Genomic DNA, 15,174 nt, shown 5'->3' with positions numbered 1-15,174 from the left:
TTGGAGAGTATTTGATAAGGCAAACCTGGAGCATGCTCCTTCCATGCCCACAGCTGACAGCTCCACTGACAAGAGGAAGGAAAAGTAGCATCACGGGATTTACTGGTAGCTGACAAGACTACACCAACAAAACTTAAAAATTCCACCTACCTCCCATGCTAGCTCACACAAGAGAGTTAGCTTTTTCAAAACCCAAGTTTACAGGGGCCACTTAAGCCAACAGTAGCCATGTGTTCCACTGGAGCCACCCAAAACACTCCTGGGTTTTATTTTTATTTATATCTCAATGGCTCAGAGAGTTCTTTGCAGTCTACCTCCTCCCACAAGAATAAGCAACCAGTTTCACATCTGGGGGATGGTGGGGAGGGTGGGGAGAAAGAAAAAAAGGAAAAAGAGGTTTTGCCAGAAACTGTTTAGAAAATTCTGATGAATACTGGGGGTCTTGGTCCCAGTTAGGGCTTCCAGGTGGACTCAGGACAGACATATGGCACTAGAGGCATACAGCAGGTCATTATCTCTATTTCAGATTATTTTCAGTAACAGTAATCAGCCCAGTACAGCCTGTTGCTGTACCATATTACTGGCAGCAAGCACCTCATGAAGGCTTGTATTATTACTGCCACTAACATATAATGCAAAAAAGGGGCATCTTGCAAGAATTTTATTATTTTGCTACAAGGAAAAAGAAAAGAATATTAGCACATGAGTCACTGCAGTACCTTGAAAGGCCTAGACTTTCCATAGCTTGCCTTTAATTGCACTTACTACACCTAAGGATAAGGGAAAAAAAAATAAAACAGCATAAATCAAGACATACCTACAAAGAAAGACTCCACACATTCTGAGAAATGAGCAAGACTGACACATGTGCACCAAACAGAACTAATAAACTGATCTTGCTCGCTAAAAAAAAATCTAGAGACACTTTGGAAGTTTTGATTGTCTTTGCACTGGTGAGAAAAATGAGTCAAAAGAATGCAGTACCAACAGGGATGGATACTTAACTGCATTTCAGTATTCCTCAAAGAATACAATATAGTGCAAATTTGTACATATAGTGTATATATGCACTGCAATGAAATATTTTCCATCCAGTCTGCCTGTACTTTCATTTTAAACAGCTAGGATATATTTTGTATTTTGATGTATATAAATATATCTATAAATACATGTTTATATATTTAAACATCACTCTAGTAAATGTAAGTATTACCTAAACTTTGCTTTCAAACAAAACTTATGGCAATGCACTGCAAGGTAATGATGTGGGGGGGCCATAGTGACACTCACCCCTTGTCTCCATCCATAATTTCAAAGATCATCACTATTCTCAGACTGCATGTGACAGAAAAATAGGAAGGAAAGGTCAGGAAAGCGTCAGAAACTAAGTTCAAATTCGAAGACAAGTCCATGGTGTGCAATGACGAAGGTCACAAGCCTCTATTTCTCTTTGTAGGGGTAACTGCCTTGAATCAACACATTATTGTTCTGCTGCTGCTGCTGCTTATCCAAGCCATGAGAATTCAGTTTAGTGCAACTGCCCTTGGACATTGGCAGATAATTTGGTCCTCAACAACAGCAAGAAACAACCTTTATTTTTGATATCAGCAGAAAAACGAGATCTAGACCACAGATTCACTCTTACACAGAAAAGTTTGGTCACAGGCTATCAGAGAATTACTGGCCTCCTGCTGATTTCTAATTCTTTAAGAGAGATCTATACACATATCAGCTACAGGCCAGGATGAGAAAAACTATGTATATCTTGATTTTCAAATATTTCTGAGACTCTCCCAGAGAATATATATTTACTTAAAAACCAGTAAACTATTAAAGGAAAATTTAACCTCCCCACAAAAAAAAAAAAAAAAAAAAAAAAAAAAAAAAAAAAAACCAAAAAAAACCACAAAAACAAAAGACACTTACTTACAGCTACCCATGCTTTATATAGGAATGCCAGTGCCACAAGCAGAAATCCTTACATTCCAGTGATTTTGTGCAAGCCTACTTATCTAGGAGGCAATCCTTAAACTGGACAAAGAATGAGCATTATCAACTCTTTCTATGTAAAAGGAAGTTCTGATGAATTTCATAACTTAGTGACATAGCTCAGGAAATAACCAACGAAAAGTATTTCAACACATACTAACAGCAGATTGTGTGAGTGGGCACCTATGTCAAAGGAAATGTATCTTTAAAATATTTCTTTAAAAGGAAAAAAAAATCCTTACACATCAGGATTTGCTTGTCTCAGCACTGTCAAGAATAGCTATTTTCTATTTCACATTATGGAAGCTATATTCTTGTCTCACCTTTAAGGCCTTTTAGGAACCCTCACTTCTTAAGAGATTAATGAGCAGCTCTAGCAATGCAGAATGTCTGTCACTCAGTGCAGAAGAGCAGTCCTGCATTTTAGTTTGTGAAGAACTAGAAACACATGAATAAATTCACAGAAAGGCTTTCTATAAGTTACTTCCACTTGTAGCCTCACTATTTTTTCACAGTAATAAACTGTCTAGTAGTGAGTTATTATTTTCCTGCAGCAGGAAACTTGTAAGCAAGACAGGTCATGTAATTTGTTCCTCCATTTTTGCTTCTCATCCTTTTGCTCTTTATACCCAACTTCAGCAGCAGGCCTCCAACCCTTCTACTGCTACATATTTGCAGCATGCAAAATTCAGCACAGAAACAAGCATGCCCTGACTGCCAAAAGCTCCTGACTCTTTTCTGCATTGACTGTAATGTTATTGAAATACTACTAGAGAATTTTCAGGCAGAATAAAAAGACTTGACAACTTTCACCACGCTTCAATAAAAGCAAACAAACTCTTAATATACAATCCTGTAGCACTAGGCATGGATGATGCCAGCAGCTTTCTAGACAGTCGGACACTCACCTGTCACACAACCCACTCCATGCAGCTTCTGTAGAAGTCCATTCCTCTAAATGATATGTTTTACAACAGGAGGAACCAAGAGTTCTAACAAAAAGGGGAGTATGTGTCTACTGTACTACTGCTTCATTAAATGTGAGAACTCATACATCAGAAAATTGATATTTAATGATCAATAAGAGTTCTATAAATACACAAACAGAAGACATAACAGGAGACTACACAGTCCAACACCCAGCCCTGAAGCATAATTGGCATATCTAATCCATCTGGGAAGATAAATATGAGAAAACTACATCATCAGAAGCATGCATTATACCTAACTCAGCTTAATAGAAGAGAAAGAAGAATACAGTTCTTTTTAATGGTTCTTCAGGAGAAAGCTATCTGATGCTATAATGTGTAAATCAACCACTCTCATTTTCTCCTAAATACCAGCAGGGCAAAGATCCTCAGCATTCCCATGAAAAAATGGAGTTTAAACATCATCATCTCTCAGTACTGTCTCTTATTTCACCCAGAAACCCTTCTGACCCTTTCCTTCAAGCTCTGAATCTATAATTTGAAAGCTTAGTATGAATTATAATGATCTTTTTGGTCATATTACTTCTAGCAACCTCCTGCAACCTTAACAGCAGAAACATTAAATTTCCACACTCTTTCTTCTTGAAATTTCAGGTTGTAGAAGGAAGTAATAGCTGAACAGAAATTAATGAAAGAAAAATTGTGGTTTTCACTTTGCAGAGTTACCTTTGACTTCAGCACTATAACCATTAGGAGTGACTGCTGTCATCAACAGGAAAACACCTGTATCCAATAGTCTGCAAAGAGCACTTACTCATCTGGACTACCAAATAGAATTTAGTAACATCATATCATATATTACATTGTCATTTATTTAAACTTATGTTATTTTATTTAAGCTTCCATTAAGCTTTTTATGACAAGTAATTAAGGCTACATTGTAAAACTGGGTGGTTTTTTTTTTTTTTGGCTCTTGAAATAGTCTGTTTCCATTGCTTCAGTAAATTGTAATCTAATATCTAATTTTAAGGCAATCCTACACTATCATGGGACACAATATAGTAAAATCTGTAGTCTAAAAGGTTTCAGATTCAGCTGTTAATCAGTCCCTCTATTCCATAACAAGTAGAAACTTTAATGAGTTGTGACATTCATACCTGGAAGCTACAGAATGAAGACAGAGCACCCCAGAAAAGATTTTCTGTTCAGTCCTACATGATCCAAAACAACCGATCTCCAAAATGCATCCATTCCCTAACTCAGAAGAAATCTATCACATTCAAATTTAAGACATGTGTTTGTCACAGCAAAGACATCTACATTTGTGATTTATCAGAAGTGATGCTAAAAACGGATATAAATACTCCAGCTGACTCAACACAGGCCAGCAGCAGTGGATGATTGCTAAACTGACCTCGAGTACATTCCTCTGAACACAACACACATCCTGTACTTCTGCCACCTCCCTCTAAAGCACCAGCTGGCAGATAGAAACACCTATGTCACCTATTCAATGGAGAGACTGCTCAACATTTTCTTTTAAAAAGGAAAATTCATCCCTTTTGTTTTCACAAAGAGCTCAAGAAACACTAAAGACGTAGCTGTAAGAAATTCTAATCACAATTATTTAGACTATGAGGACACTGTGAACCATAAGAAGCCTTACTGTCTTCCTCAGTAATCTCTCTGGAGATCTGAGGGATTATGATGCTTAGATTTGGAAGCAGAAAGATCAGAGAAGTTCTTTTGGGTTATACAGGAAGCCTATGTATTAAGCACTATACATGATAGTAAATATTTCTTGCTTTTTTTCTCTCCTCTTTGACAGCAAGGATCTCCACTGAATGCTGCTTTAGGAAGGCTACCAACCTCTAACTCAAAATAAGCAAAAGTGTTATGTGTGTTCAGAGGAATGTTTCCATGTCCCCACTATGGTCTCTCCCATTTCCAGGAATATAACAAAACAATAGTTATGTTTGATTATATTCAAAAAACTTTTTAGTAAACAACCAAAATCAATGAGTACTTTGGTGTTAGGTTGCTCATACGTTACATCACAGCAAAAGGGACAAAGCTTCAGACATTCTGGAAGCAGTAGCTTAGCAGAATTTTACACTCATCTACTCAATATCCAGCTTCAGTAGAGCAGCCAACTGGAAAAAAAAAAGAGCTAACTCCTTGAAACAGAAAAATTTGATAACAAAAACTGAAGCTCCTCCAGTCCAATCCATCATTTGGCTCAGATTTGAAAGCAAGAAAGCAAAAGAGGAGCTGCTAGAGAACACTGGCATGCACATAAGCACAGAAGTTTTTTAATATCAGAGAAGGTGAGAATATGGGGGGGCAGTGTGCTGGTGGTGAGGCTGTTTGGCTGGTTGGTTTGAAGGCTATAAACAAGCCAGGCCCTGCAGAGTTATTATTAATCATGATCAAATCACATCAGGTTGTCAACATCTGATTGCCCTTACACTTGTACATTCTGTACGTGTCCCTCTGAATTAAAATGGTAAAATATTAATCAGCAGTGGCAGCACACAAGATATTTTCATGCAGCAAGAGTCAAATAAAGTGGAAATTACTCACAGAGCTAAACAAGAACAAAAGCGCTTTACTCTAAGTTTGCTTTGTGCCAAAATCTTTATGTTATCTATATTATTATTCAGCCAATGCACACTGGAACTTTTTTTTCTAAATTTGCTTTTCAATAAAGAAGTGTTGGTCTCATCTAAGAGCAATGCCATAAAAGAAAAATAAAAAAAAGGAAAGCACCCCTACACACACGAAAAAGACACCCACTTTAATTTGGGTCCCTCTCCCTTTACTGAAGATTCTGCACAGCTGCCCAGCATTTTTCCAAGCCCATGGCCCCCTGCACCCATGACTCTGACTCACTATTTTAGACTGCAAACACTGCTACTTATTCTTTAGTTGCTTCCTAATCTTTTTTATGATTTAGGGAATCCTCATTATGACTCTGAAATGAGTTGCACACAGAAAGACCTACTGCAGCCAGACCAGCTCTGTGGTATACACTTACACCTTTAAAAACTAAAAATAACAAAAGTGTATACAAACCACAAAAAGAAAAAAAAAAAAAAGCTTCACCACCATCAACTGAAAAAACTGTTCAGTTTTTTCTTCTCCAAGAATTTCTTTGGTCTCTTCTGCACTGGGCTTGAACATCTTTGTTGTCTTGCAACGTGTCTGAGGCATTTGTCAGAGTATTTTGTTAAGCCTTTCTGTCAACCATGTCTGACTGACACGAGACTGTGGGGAGGGAGTGGGGGAGGGGTTGGCAGTGATGACTTTTTACCTCTTCCAGAACTGAAACTATTTATCTGAATGATGATCTTCTCGTAAGACTTTCAAAGCAGATGCATGAACCTGGGAAATCAATTCAAAATCAAGGAAATAAATACCCAGCTACAACAGGCTTGTATTTGCTGCTCCACCTTGAGGATTACATCTCTGCAAGATTTGGATCCTAGAGCTCATTATCACCTTATCAGTTATTTTATTATGTACTTGGACTTTTAGAAGAAAAAATGAAAAATTACTATTCAAGAATAAATTCTCTCTTAAACCTACAGTTCCTTCAGGACAGAAGCCCACAGTAACTAAAAAAACAAGGATGATGTCTCAAGATATGATATCACATATTATATGATATATTCAGTGAGAATATAACTTAAGTTCTTGCAGCTATGTTGCTGAACTAGAGGAAGCATCAATCATCACCACAACACTCTGCATGGTTTATTTTGCTATCCAAGACAAAGGAGTTTGTGCATATTTTTCTCCTTTAGGAGGCAAAACAACTACTTTAGTTGCCTTACAAAGAACTGCAACCAACAACAAAGATTATTCCAGCAGGCCTGTGCTTTGGGCCATTTATATTCCCAGTTAAACAGCCAGGCATCTACACTCTTACAGGAATATTTGCAGACCACAACAGGCAATTTAACAAGTGTTGTCAGACCCTCTCTGGTTCAAGCTGCACTACCTGCTGCCTCAACTCATACAGTAGTTTAGTTTTGAAGGAATCATAGAAAGGTTTGGGTTAGAAGAAACCTTAAAAATCACCTGGTTTCAGCCCCCCTGCCATGGGCAGGGACACCTTCCACTACACCAGCTGGGTCAGAGCCCCATCCAACCTGCCCTTGAATACTTCCAGAGATGGGGCATCCACAACTTCTCTGCGCAACCTTTTCCAGTGTCTCACCACATTCACAGTAAAGAATTTCCTCTTATTATCCACCTAAACTGGAAACAATACTCCAGATGTAGTCTGACCACTAACGGGCTCACTTTCCAACACCCAATACAGTTGGTGCACAGAGGCACATTATTTACCTCCTCATATCTGCATTGTTCTCCAAGCACCAGCTTCTGCTATTGCACAGAGATTTTTCCAACAGGGGCACTAAAACTTTGTTTTGCCCATAAGGAACAGCAGGCAATTTCAATTCATTTTTCCAGTCTGACAAAGCCCTTCTGAAAAGCATCCCTTCCCATCCCACATCAACTGCTCCCTCTCCATGTAATATCATCCCCAAACTTGCTGAAGATGTCCTGCTTTCTGTTGTCCAGGTAGTTAACAGCAGTGTGGAACACTATCAATGTCAGTGTTAACCCAGGAAAAAGGAATTCCTTCTCTTTCCCTGTCTGCCAGGAAATAGCTGCCATTTGTCTGGCCTATCAACTGACCAGTGTCCTCCAAAGGACTACTAAAAGTGCTTTGGGAGCCAAAGCCACCTTCAGAATCATTGCCTGACCACGTTGTCCATACCCAAAGGGCAACATTCCATAAATGTAAGTACAACAGCATAAAGTGGCTCCTCCTCTATGCTCAAACACCAGTTTACCTCCGGGCAAATTGCTTTACTTAGAGTATAATTTGAAGTACAAGAACCTCATCAGTAGCTGTTAGTCATCATCTGTATCCATCTGTATCCAACTTTCAAGTGTTTTAAGTTCTTCCCTGTCCTGAACTGTTTGTGTACATGACAGAAAGAAAACATAAACAAAGAAAGAGACAAGAAGAGCTTTGAAAGTTGTTCTGGTGGGTTTCTTTCCCAAGGGTCCTTTGAAGAGCTTTTGAGTTCAGTAACTTCATAGAATGGAAAGAATGTTTGCATTTTTGGTGTATGAAGGCATGGCACAACTATTTGTATAAAAATAAATGGACATAATAAATGTCAGAGTAACATGTTAGGTTTGGGTTCTTTGGCTTTTATTCAGAGAGAGACAGGGATTAGGAAAAGGCAGGAAAGCATAATAGCAATATAAATTTATCATTGTTCACAGAGAAAATTTTGCAGACAATTTCCACAGATGAAGTGCAGCACCACCTTGGACCTTAGCTAAACTCATCTGCCAACTGGTGACACATGTGGTGCCCCAGGGAATTTAGAAACTAATACTCACAGCTGCTAAAATATCCCTTCAAACAATGATGTTCATACCATGGGAAAAAACCTAATTTGGCTCTTTTTCACTCATCTAGAATTTTTACTTTTGGCTGACTACTAAATCTTGCACAGTTTATTTAGGGTAGAGAGGAATAGCTTGCAGGAGTACTCTGGGACAATAGAGAGATTAAGTTTAGATGAGAGATTAAGTTTAGATGAGAGATTAAATTTAGACGAGAGATCATAGATTATCAGGAACACATCATAGAAAACATGTAAAGTTAGTTTAATGAACCTTTCCATTCAGAAAGGTGGCTTCACCTTCTATGAGATAAATGAGCTCCATTAGAAACTAGGACATGTTACTCCTTTTCAAAGAAGAGAATTCACTCTCACCACTGTGTCCTTCTCACATTCAAGTGCAAAACCAGTTTACAGATATCTGCATTTGTCACAGAGATGCTTTGAAAGAAAAGAAAAAAAAAAAAAAAGAAAACCAAAAACAAACAAAGAGAAAACTATTAATATGGGAAATATTGTAATCTAAACAGGAAACAACGATTGAATATGATATCCTGTGTGGGGAACTTAAAACATAAAAATTCCTATGGTAAGCTACTGAATTGCTTCAAGAAATCAAAGTTCAGAATCTTTGTCTCTACCATGAATTTTTTTTCCTCAACACATCCCTCAATTCTCTGTGCAGACTTCTGTGTGCATAACCCCAGCATTAGTAATCCCACTGACTATGAACACAGGAGGAGGAAACAATCATTAATTACTTGAGGCTGTGCAGATATTTATAAGGCAGGAAAAATGAACATGCAGTTCTTGACGGCACCCGTGGTGTTTTTAGGCAGTCATACAGGAGAGGGGGAAAAAAATAGGGACTCAGGAATCGAAATAAAAATCAGACTTTGTTCTAATATGGGATAAAGGAAACTGCTTTCCCATTAGAGGACAAACAATTATCACCAACTGCCTGACACAAAAGGGAAGAGGAAAACAACAGGAAAACTTGCCAGCTGGGGAAAGCGGTAATCAACTGCCAAGGATCATTTTAGGGCCGCAGCTGCTTGTCTCTGCCAAGTTTAAAGAGTTAGCTGTTCTAAAAGTATATTTGAAAAATGCCACTAGGGAGTTTAAATACTGACCTTGTATGGAAAAATTCCACTGAGAAGACAGCGAATTTCCAGGATCCCGGGAATTTTGTTACAAGTCATCTCATGATTTCCCAGGTTCAGCATCAAAAGAGCTATTCCAAAAATGCAACCAGGGTTGCTTTTTTCCCCGCTCACATCCCTACCCACAGAGTTGCCAGTCTCCCATGTGCCTGTCTGGATTTAGTTCTGCACATCCCACTCCAACGGGAACAACTTCTAGACTGAGAATGTTGCTACTACTATATCATCTCTAATCTATTTTTACTGGGTGATGCACGGGGCTTCTGGGAAGACAGCAGATATAACATTTCTCTCAGTATTTTAAGATTATTCATGTACAGGGCTCTCAGCAATACTATTTGTTGATATTTTAGTGAAGCACTGCTGCTAAGCTTACAAGTATTTTAGGACTTAAAACAGCTAAATCTAGTAAAAAACCCAACCAAAGCAACAAAAAACCCAAGAAAAAAGTAGCAAGGTTTTCCTCATATAACAGTGTGCTTGGAACTAAACTACTTTTTTCAGATAAACTATTTTTAAGAGAAAAACCTGTCTGTATGGCATAGCATCGATATCAAGAGACATGAAGGATGATCACACCACCTTTGTGATATTTCTGAGAGTTTAACAGAAACCCCCTCAAAAAGGTGATGAAGGAAGAAATGATGCAAAAGTGCCCAAACCAACAAAAAAATGTGATTCATTATATAACATCTGCACTTAGGTTTCAAATCACATATGGTATCAGCTGGGAAAAGCATACCAAAGACAGGTGCAGGAGAAAACCAGATCCATAAGCACAGTGTCATGTCCTTTAACACCCCCAGAATCATCTGACATTTATTTTAACCACTCAAGACAACCAGGAAACATTTATTCCAGATTACAAACTTTTATCCAGAAATTCTGCTACCCTTTCTCTTTAATCAGAAGCAATCAAATTACCTAAATTTTACCATTTTTGAGGGAAGAGGCAGATGCAACTTTGCTCCTCTGTAGTAACAAGGGTGAGTATTACCCAATATGTGTGGGGAGCTACTTGGCACTGAAAGTGATAATCTGCCAGAAGACTGGATGACTATCATCAGATATTGTTATAAAAGCTTAAATACCTATGTAGCAAGCACGACAAGAAGTAGAAGCCACTGGAAACCACAAACATTATACTAAAGGAAGGGCAGAATTCCACTGCTACCTGACAGTTCATTATTTTACAGTATTCCCCTCCACCATTATCCCAACAGCAGCAATTCAATCACGGTTATTGTATTTCACTGCTGTTTCAGAGCAATCAGAATGGATGTATCTTCCAGTGACAGATAAATCTCTGAGGCAGTATAAACTTCCTGATGAAAAAGTAGCCAGCCAACCCTTTACCTTTCCATTTACAGAACAAACTGGTCCATGAAACAGGAACCTCAAAATCCTACTTCAGCCTCAAAAGTCTTATCAAGCGACAAAGAAGGAGAGAGAAAAACTAAAGACAGAATAGGGCACTGAAGAAGATTTCCACAGGTACAGGGTGGATTGACTACATTCAAGAGAAATTTTAAAAAATAAAATAAAATGAACATTCACACTGCAAAAGTGAGTTAAAAAGTGCCTTCTTAACAAAAGATGTGTTTCTTAGCCCATCCTTTCTGTTGTACTAATATGTATACAACAAAAATATTTAAAGGTTCAGGTGTCAAGATGTGTAAAAGTGCAAAGTTTATCAAGTTTACAATTATCTATCAGATACTCACTGTATCTTCTGGAGGTGTGAAGATAAGAATACATATCTGGAATACATTCAAGAGGAAGACAGAAGTTTTAAAAACAAACATAATTGCAGACACTGCTACTGGCTCACCAGTTTCATTTTGACTATTTTAGAGACATAAAGTACTAATGAGGAATGCTTACTTTTATTTTTTTATTTTTTGTTTTAAAGTGGACACAAGTTTCACAAAAAGACCCCAAGCTATTCTCTGAGATATCTGGGTGATCACTGGGAACTTTCACTACATAAGGACTGTATTTCATCAAACCTGATTCTCACTGCAGTTACAGTGCTGTGTATCCTTTATGTTCCACAGATCTTACAGTTATAGTGCAGTGTGATTAAAAAAAATAAAATAGAACTACCATGAGCTGTTTCTAGGCAATGTCAGGATCCTAAAGACAAAACTTCCCAGGAAGATCACTTATCAAGGCAGTAGGCAAAAGAGTACAGGGCTAGGTCTTCTTGAACTATGGCAGATATCTCAAATAAAAGGACTTCCAAGAGTCCCCAGAGACCAGGAGAGAATAGAAACTCTTGAGCCAGAAAGCGCCTTGTACAGGGCCATGTATGGCAAGCTCTGAACCAGATCATTAAAGAAACCAGAAGGGAAGAAGAAACAACAGTAAAAAAGCAAAAAAAGAGCTCATGACAGAACCACCTAGGCAGACTGAACTTTCCAGAAAAGGTGTCTCTGGGAGAACCTGAGAGACACTGGCTGCACAGAAGCAGCAGCTGGCTGCCTTCACACCTTCTACATCAGCCTCCCCTGCTGAGGAAGGGCTCAGCAACAGCTGAGGCTGAGCATGGAACTGAAAGACAGTGAGTCTAACACCACGACAAAGTTGTCATATACCCCCCCCATGTGTAAATTACAATTTTCTGACTGTGGTTGGCTTGGTTGGTCCTGGTTACTTTAGACATACAAGAAGCAGCTTAGGAAGATGGAAGGTTGTTTTTTTTCAAATGTGTGACAGACAACACTTCATCTAGAAACATTAAGTGCGTCAGTCACCTGTGCTTTGTTGTTTTAGATTTACAAAACCAAAATGGAACACTCCTACCCCAGCCTGGCTTCTGTAAAATTTACAGAACTGAAATGAGCAACATTACTTTAATATACGTTCTTGAAAGCAAACGTTTTCCATTGAAAATGGTATTTCATACACAGAACATCAGTTCTTTATGCTGCTTTCCCAGAACTCCTACAATGGCACAAAAGTCTTGTTTAAAGCATCATTTTCTACCCTCCTTGCTTCAAATCACACACGGCCCCATGGAAAGAGAAGGACTTCATGGTTCCAGCAAGACAGCAGAGAGGAAATATCTAAATGTAAATAAGGCTTTTCATCTGTCAAAAAGTAGATATAAAGCAATGTAGCTCGTTCTTTAGTAATACAAGATTTGTGCTTTGAGGTTATGCTTTCCCAAACAAGGCCCCATCTACGCTGTAAGTACAGTGAGCAGATTTACCAAAAAGAGAACAAGTGGAAAAATAAGTCTGAAAAGCAGTATTAAATTTTGGTGATGTTCAGTGTACTCAGAAACTTGACTTCCTACCCTTTTCACTCTCCCCACATGTACCAGAGTAAAAGACACTGCCTTTCCTATGGCTCTGGCCTGGCTGAAATCTTATTCCTCTACCCTTGAGCACAGAAGTGGTAATTGAAGCGCACTCCATGTTCAGATCTCACCACACTGAGTTTAGTGCCGAAAATGTAAAGGACTGTAAACACCAGAACATAAATCATCTACAAAGAAAACTATTGATAAATAGATCAACAAGTGGTTTCAATATACCACCAGGTCAACCCCACCCAGGTTTATGCAACCATCTTGCAAACACCACTGCAAGAAGTTTTTTAAATGTCCATTGGATTAGGATGGCAATCCAAAGCCCATCACCAGCACCAGTTGTCTGTCACTGATCATCCTGCAATTGTTAAGTTAGAGCACTCCTGACAGAAGTCACTTCCAAAAAGTCTTTTCCATTACAACACTAGTAGGATATTAAGTGTTCATTGTTCCCAGTATTAATTGAAAAATAACATATTTTCAATACCTGAAGCATTTTTAAAGAAGAAAAGAAGTCAATCCATATAGGCCAGCACAGGCTTCCAAGGGATCGATTCGGGAATCATGAACATTGTGAGCCCGGGAGGAAGGGAGGAAGGGAGGAAGGGAGGAAGGGAGGAAGGAAGGAAGGGAGGAAGGGAGGAAGGGAGGAAGGGAGGAAGGGAGGAAGGGAGGAAGGGAGGAAGGGAGGAAGGGAGGAAGGGAGGAAGGGAGGAAGGGAGGAAGGGAGGAAGGGAGGAAGGGAGGAAGGAAGGAAGGAAGGAAGGAAGGAAGGAAGGAAGGAAGGAAGGAAGGAAGGAAGGAAGGAAGGAAGGAAGGAAGGAAGGAAGGAAGGAAGGAAGGAAGGAAGGAAGGAAGGAAGGAAGGAAGGAAGGAAGGAAGGAAGGAAGGAAGGAAGGAAGGAAGGAAGGAAGGAAGGAAGGAAGGAATGTTTTACTTTATGCAATGCAGCTCTGAGTACTGTGAGATACCAGGATCTTACCCAGCATGTTTGTAGAGTGCTGTAAGAGCTGCTGAGAACAGCCTTGATCACTACCAAATCATGTTAATAAGCATAAAAAGCATGATAAATTGAAGAAGCAGAATTGGGGGGGGGGGGGGGGGGGGGGGTTGTACTTGTTTTTCCTGCTCATGGCAACATACCTACACTGAATAGAACTGGTTACAACAATTTACTAATATTTCATAGGAGAATTCCCAAAAGTTCTCTCTTTCATTTACCTTCCTCCAAAAGGAAATAAGTGGTAGTTTTCCCTTTTCATGGGAAAATGAGCAGCTCTCCATCTTTAGTACTTTCTTCTGTAATTGTGGAACTAAAAAGCATAGCAGAGATCTCAGTGGCACGTTCTTCATCTTAAGCCAGAGTCCGAATAGCCTTGAAAGAAATGCCATGCAAAGGCTCATTTTCTAACAGAACCCCCTTCCTCCATCTTTGATCCTTGCAAACTCGCTCTGACAGCTACAATAAAGAAGAGGTCACCACCACAAGCCAACTATTCTGATCACCTCTGAGAAGCTGGCACCCCAGGAAAGATGCAGAAAAACAGTTCATGGGAACAGCACAAATAAAGGAGTGGACAAAATGGAAATTCAAGGGCAGTGACATGCCTGGCTACTGCATAGCCATGTCATACAGTTAATGGAATTATGTGGCAGCAGTATTTCCCAGAGAAGTAAAATCACTGAAATATTTCTGAAGCCTGTTGCCAAACAGCTCATATTTCATTTATTATCCTTTCACAGCAGCAAGTAGTTCACAGACTAAATTTCCCTCATTCCAGTTATGCATAAATCCTTTAGACTGATCTATCTAACAAAAATTAAAGTTACATTAACAAAAATGAGGAAATTGGTCTGAAAATGCCGCTATCGGAGCTTGTAAATCCTACCAAAACCCCTTGTAACTGCACACACACATTATGTACCCATACACCTTGCAGTCCCAAGCATCAAGCACTTTTCTTGAACTGTTTCCAGCACTTTTGGAAAATAGGTTATTTATTCTTAAAGAAAGCATGTCCATTATTCCAGGATGAGCCATGCAAGCAGAGAGTGGCTGCTGTAGCAGGTCAATAAGGCACTGCAGGAAGGGCAGCACTGCTCTGCTCCCCCTTCAAAGACAGATCACAAGCACTGCCTTCATTAACAAGTATTGACTACCCTCTCTAATTACTGCATTCTAGACCTCACATTTTCACTGCAGCACAAACCTCAGCTGTCCACAGACGCCATTTACTCAGCTTACATTTAGCTTTTACTGACAATTTCTCGTGCTGAAAAGGGGCAGAAACCATTTTTTATACATAGGCACTTCTGCATTTCCAAAAACAGTTCAAATACCTAGA

The 15,174-nt window shown here is 39.1% G+C and overlaps 1 protein-coding gene across 2 annotated transcripts in view; it reads right to left on the bottom strand.

The window, feature by feature from the left end:
* The window catches only part of FGD4 (FYVE, RhoGEF and PH domain containing 4), a 106,649-nt gene that overhangs the window by 75,130 nt on the left and 16,345 nt on the right, over positions 1 to 15,174 (bottom strand). Inside the window, exon 1 of one of the 2 annotated variants that reach the window (XM_069003117.1) lies at positions 1,931 to 1,952. The exons of the other annotated variant lie outside the window; for it this stretch is intronic. Within the exon in view, the coding sequence (XP_068859218.1) occupies positions 1,931 to 1,940 (10 nt within the window). The 5' untranslated portion in view covers positions 1,941 to 1,952. Of the gene's footprint in view, positions 1 to 1,930; positions 1,953 to 15,174 lie in introns of those variants that run through there. 2 annotated transcript variants of the gene reach the window in all.

This window comes from Aphelocoma coerulescens, chromosome 1A (genome assembly GCF_041296385.1).
Source record: "Aphelocoma coerulescens isolate FSJ_1873_10779 chromosome 1A, UR_Acoe_1.0, whole genome shotgun sequence".
In the NCBI taxonomy this organism is placed as follows: domain Eukaryota; kingdom Metazoa; phylum Chordata; class Aves; order Passeriformes; family Corvidae; genus Aphelocoma; species Aphelocoma coerulescens.
This window is presented reverse-complemented; position numbering and strand designations above follow the sequence as displayed.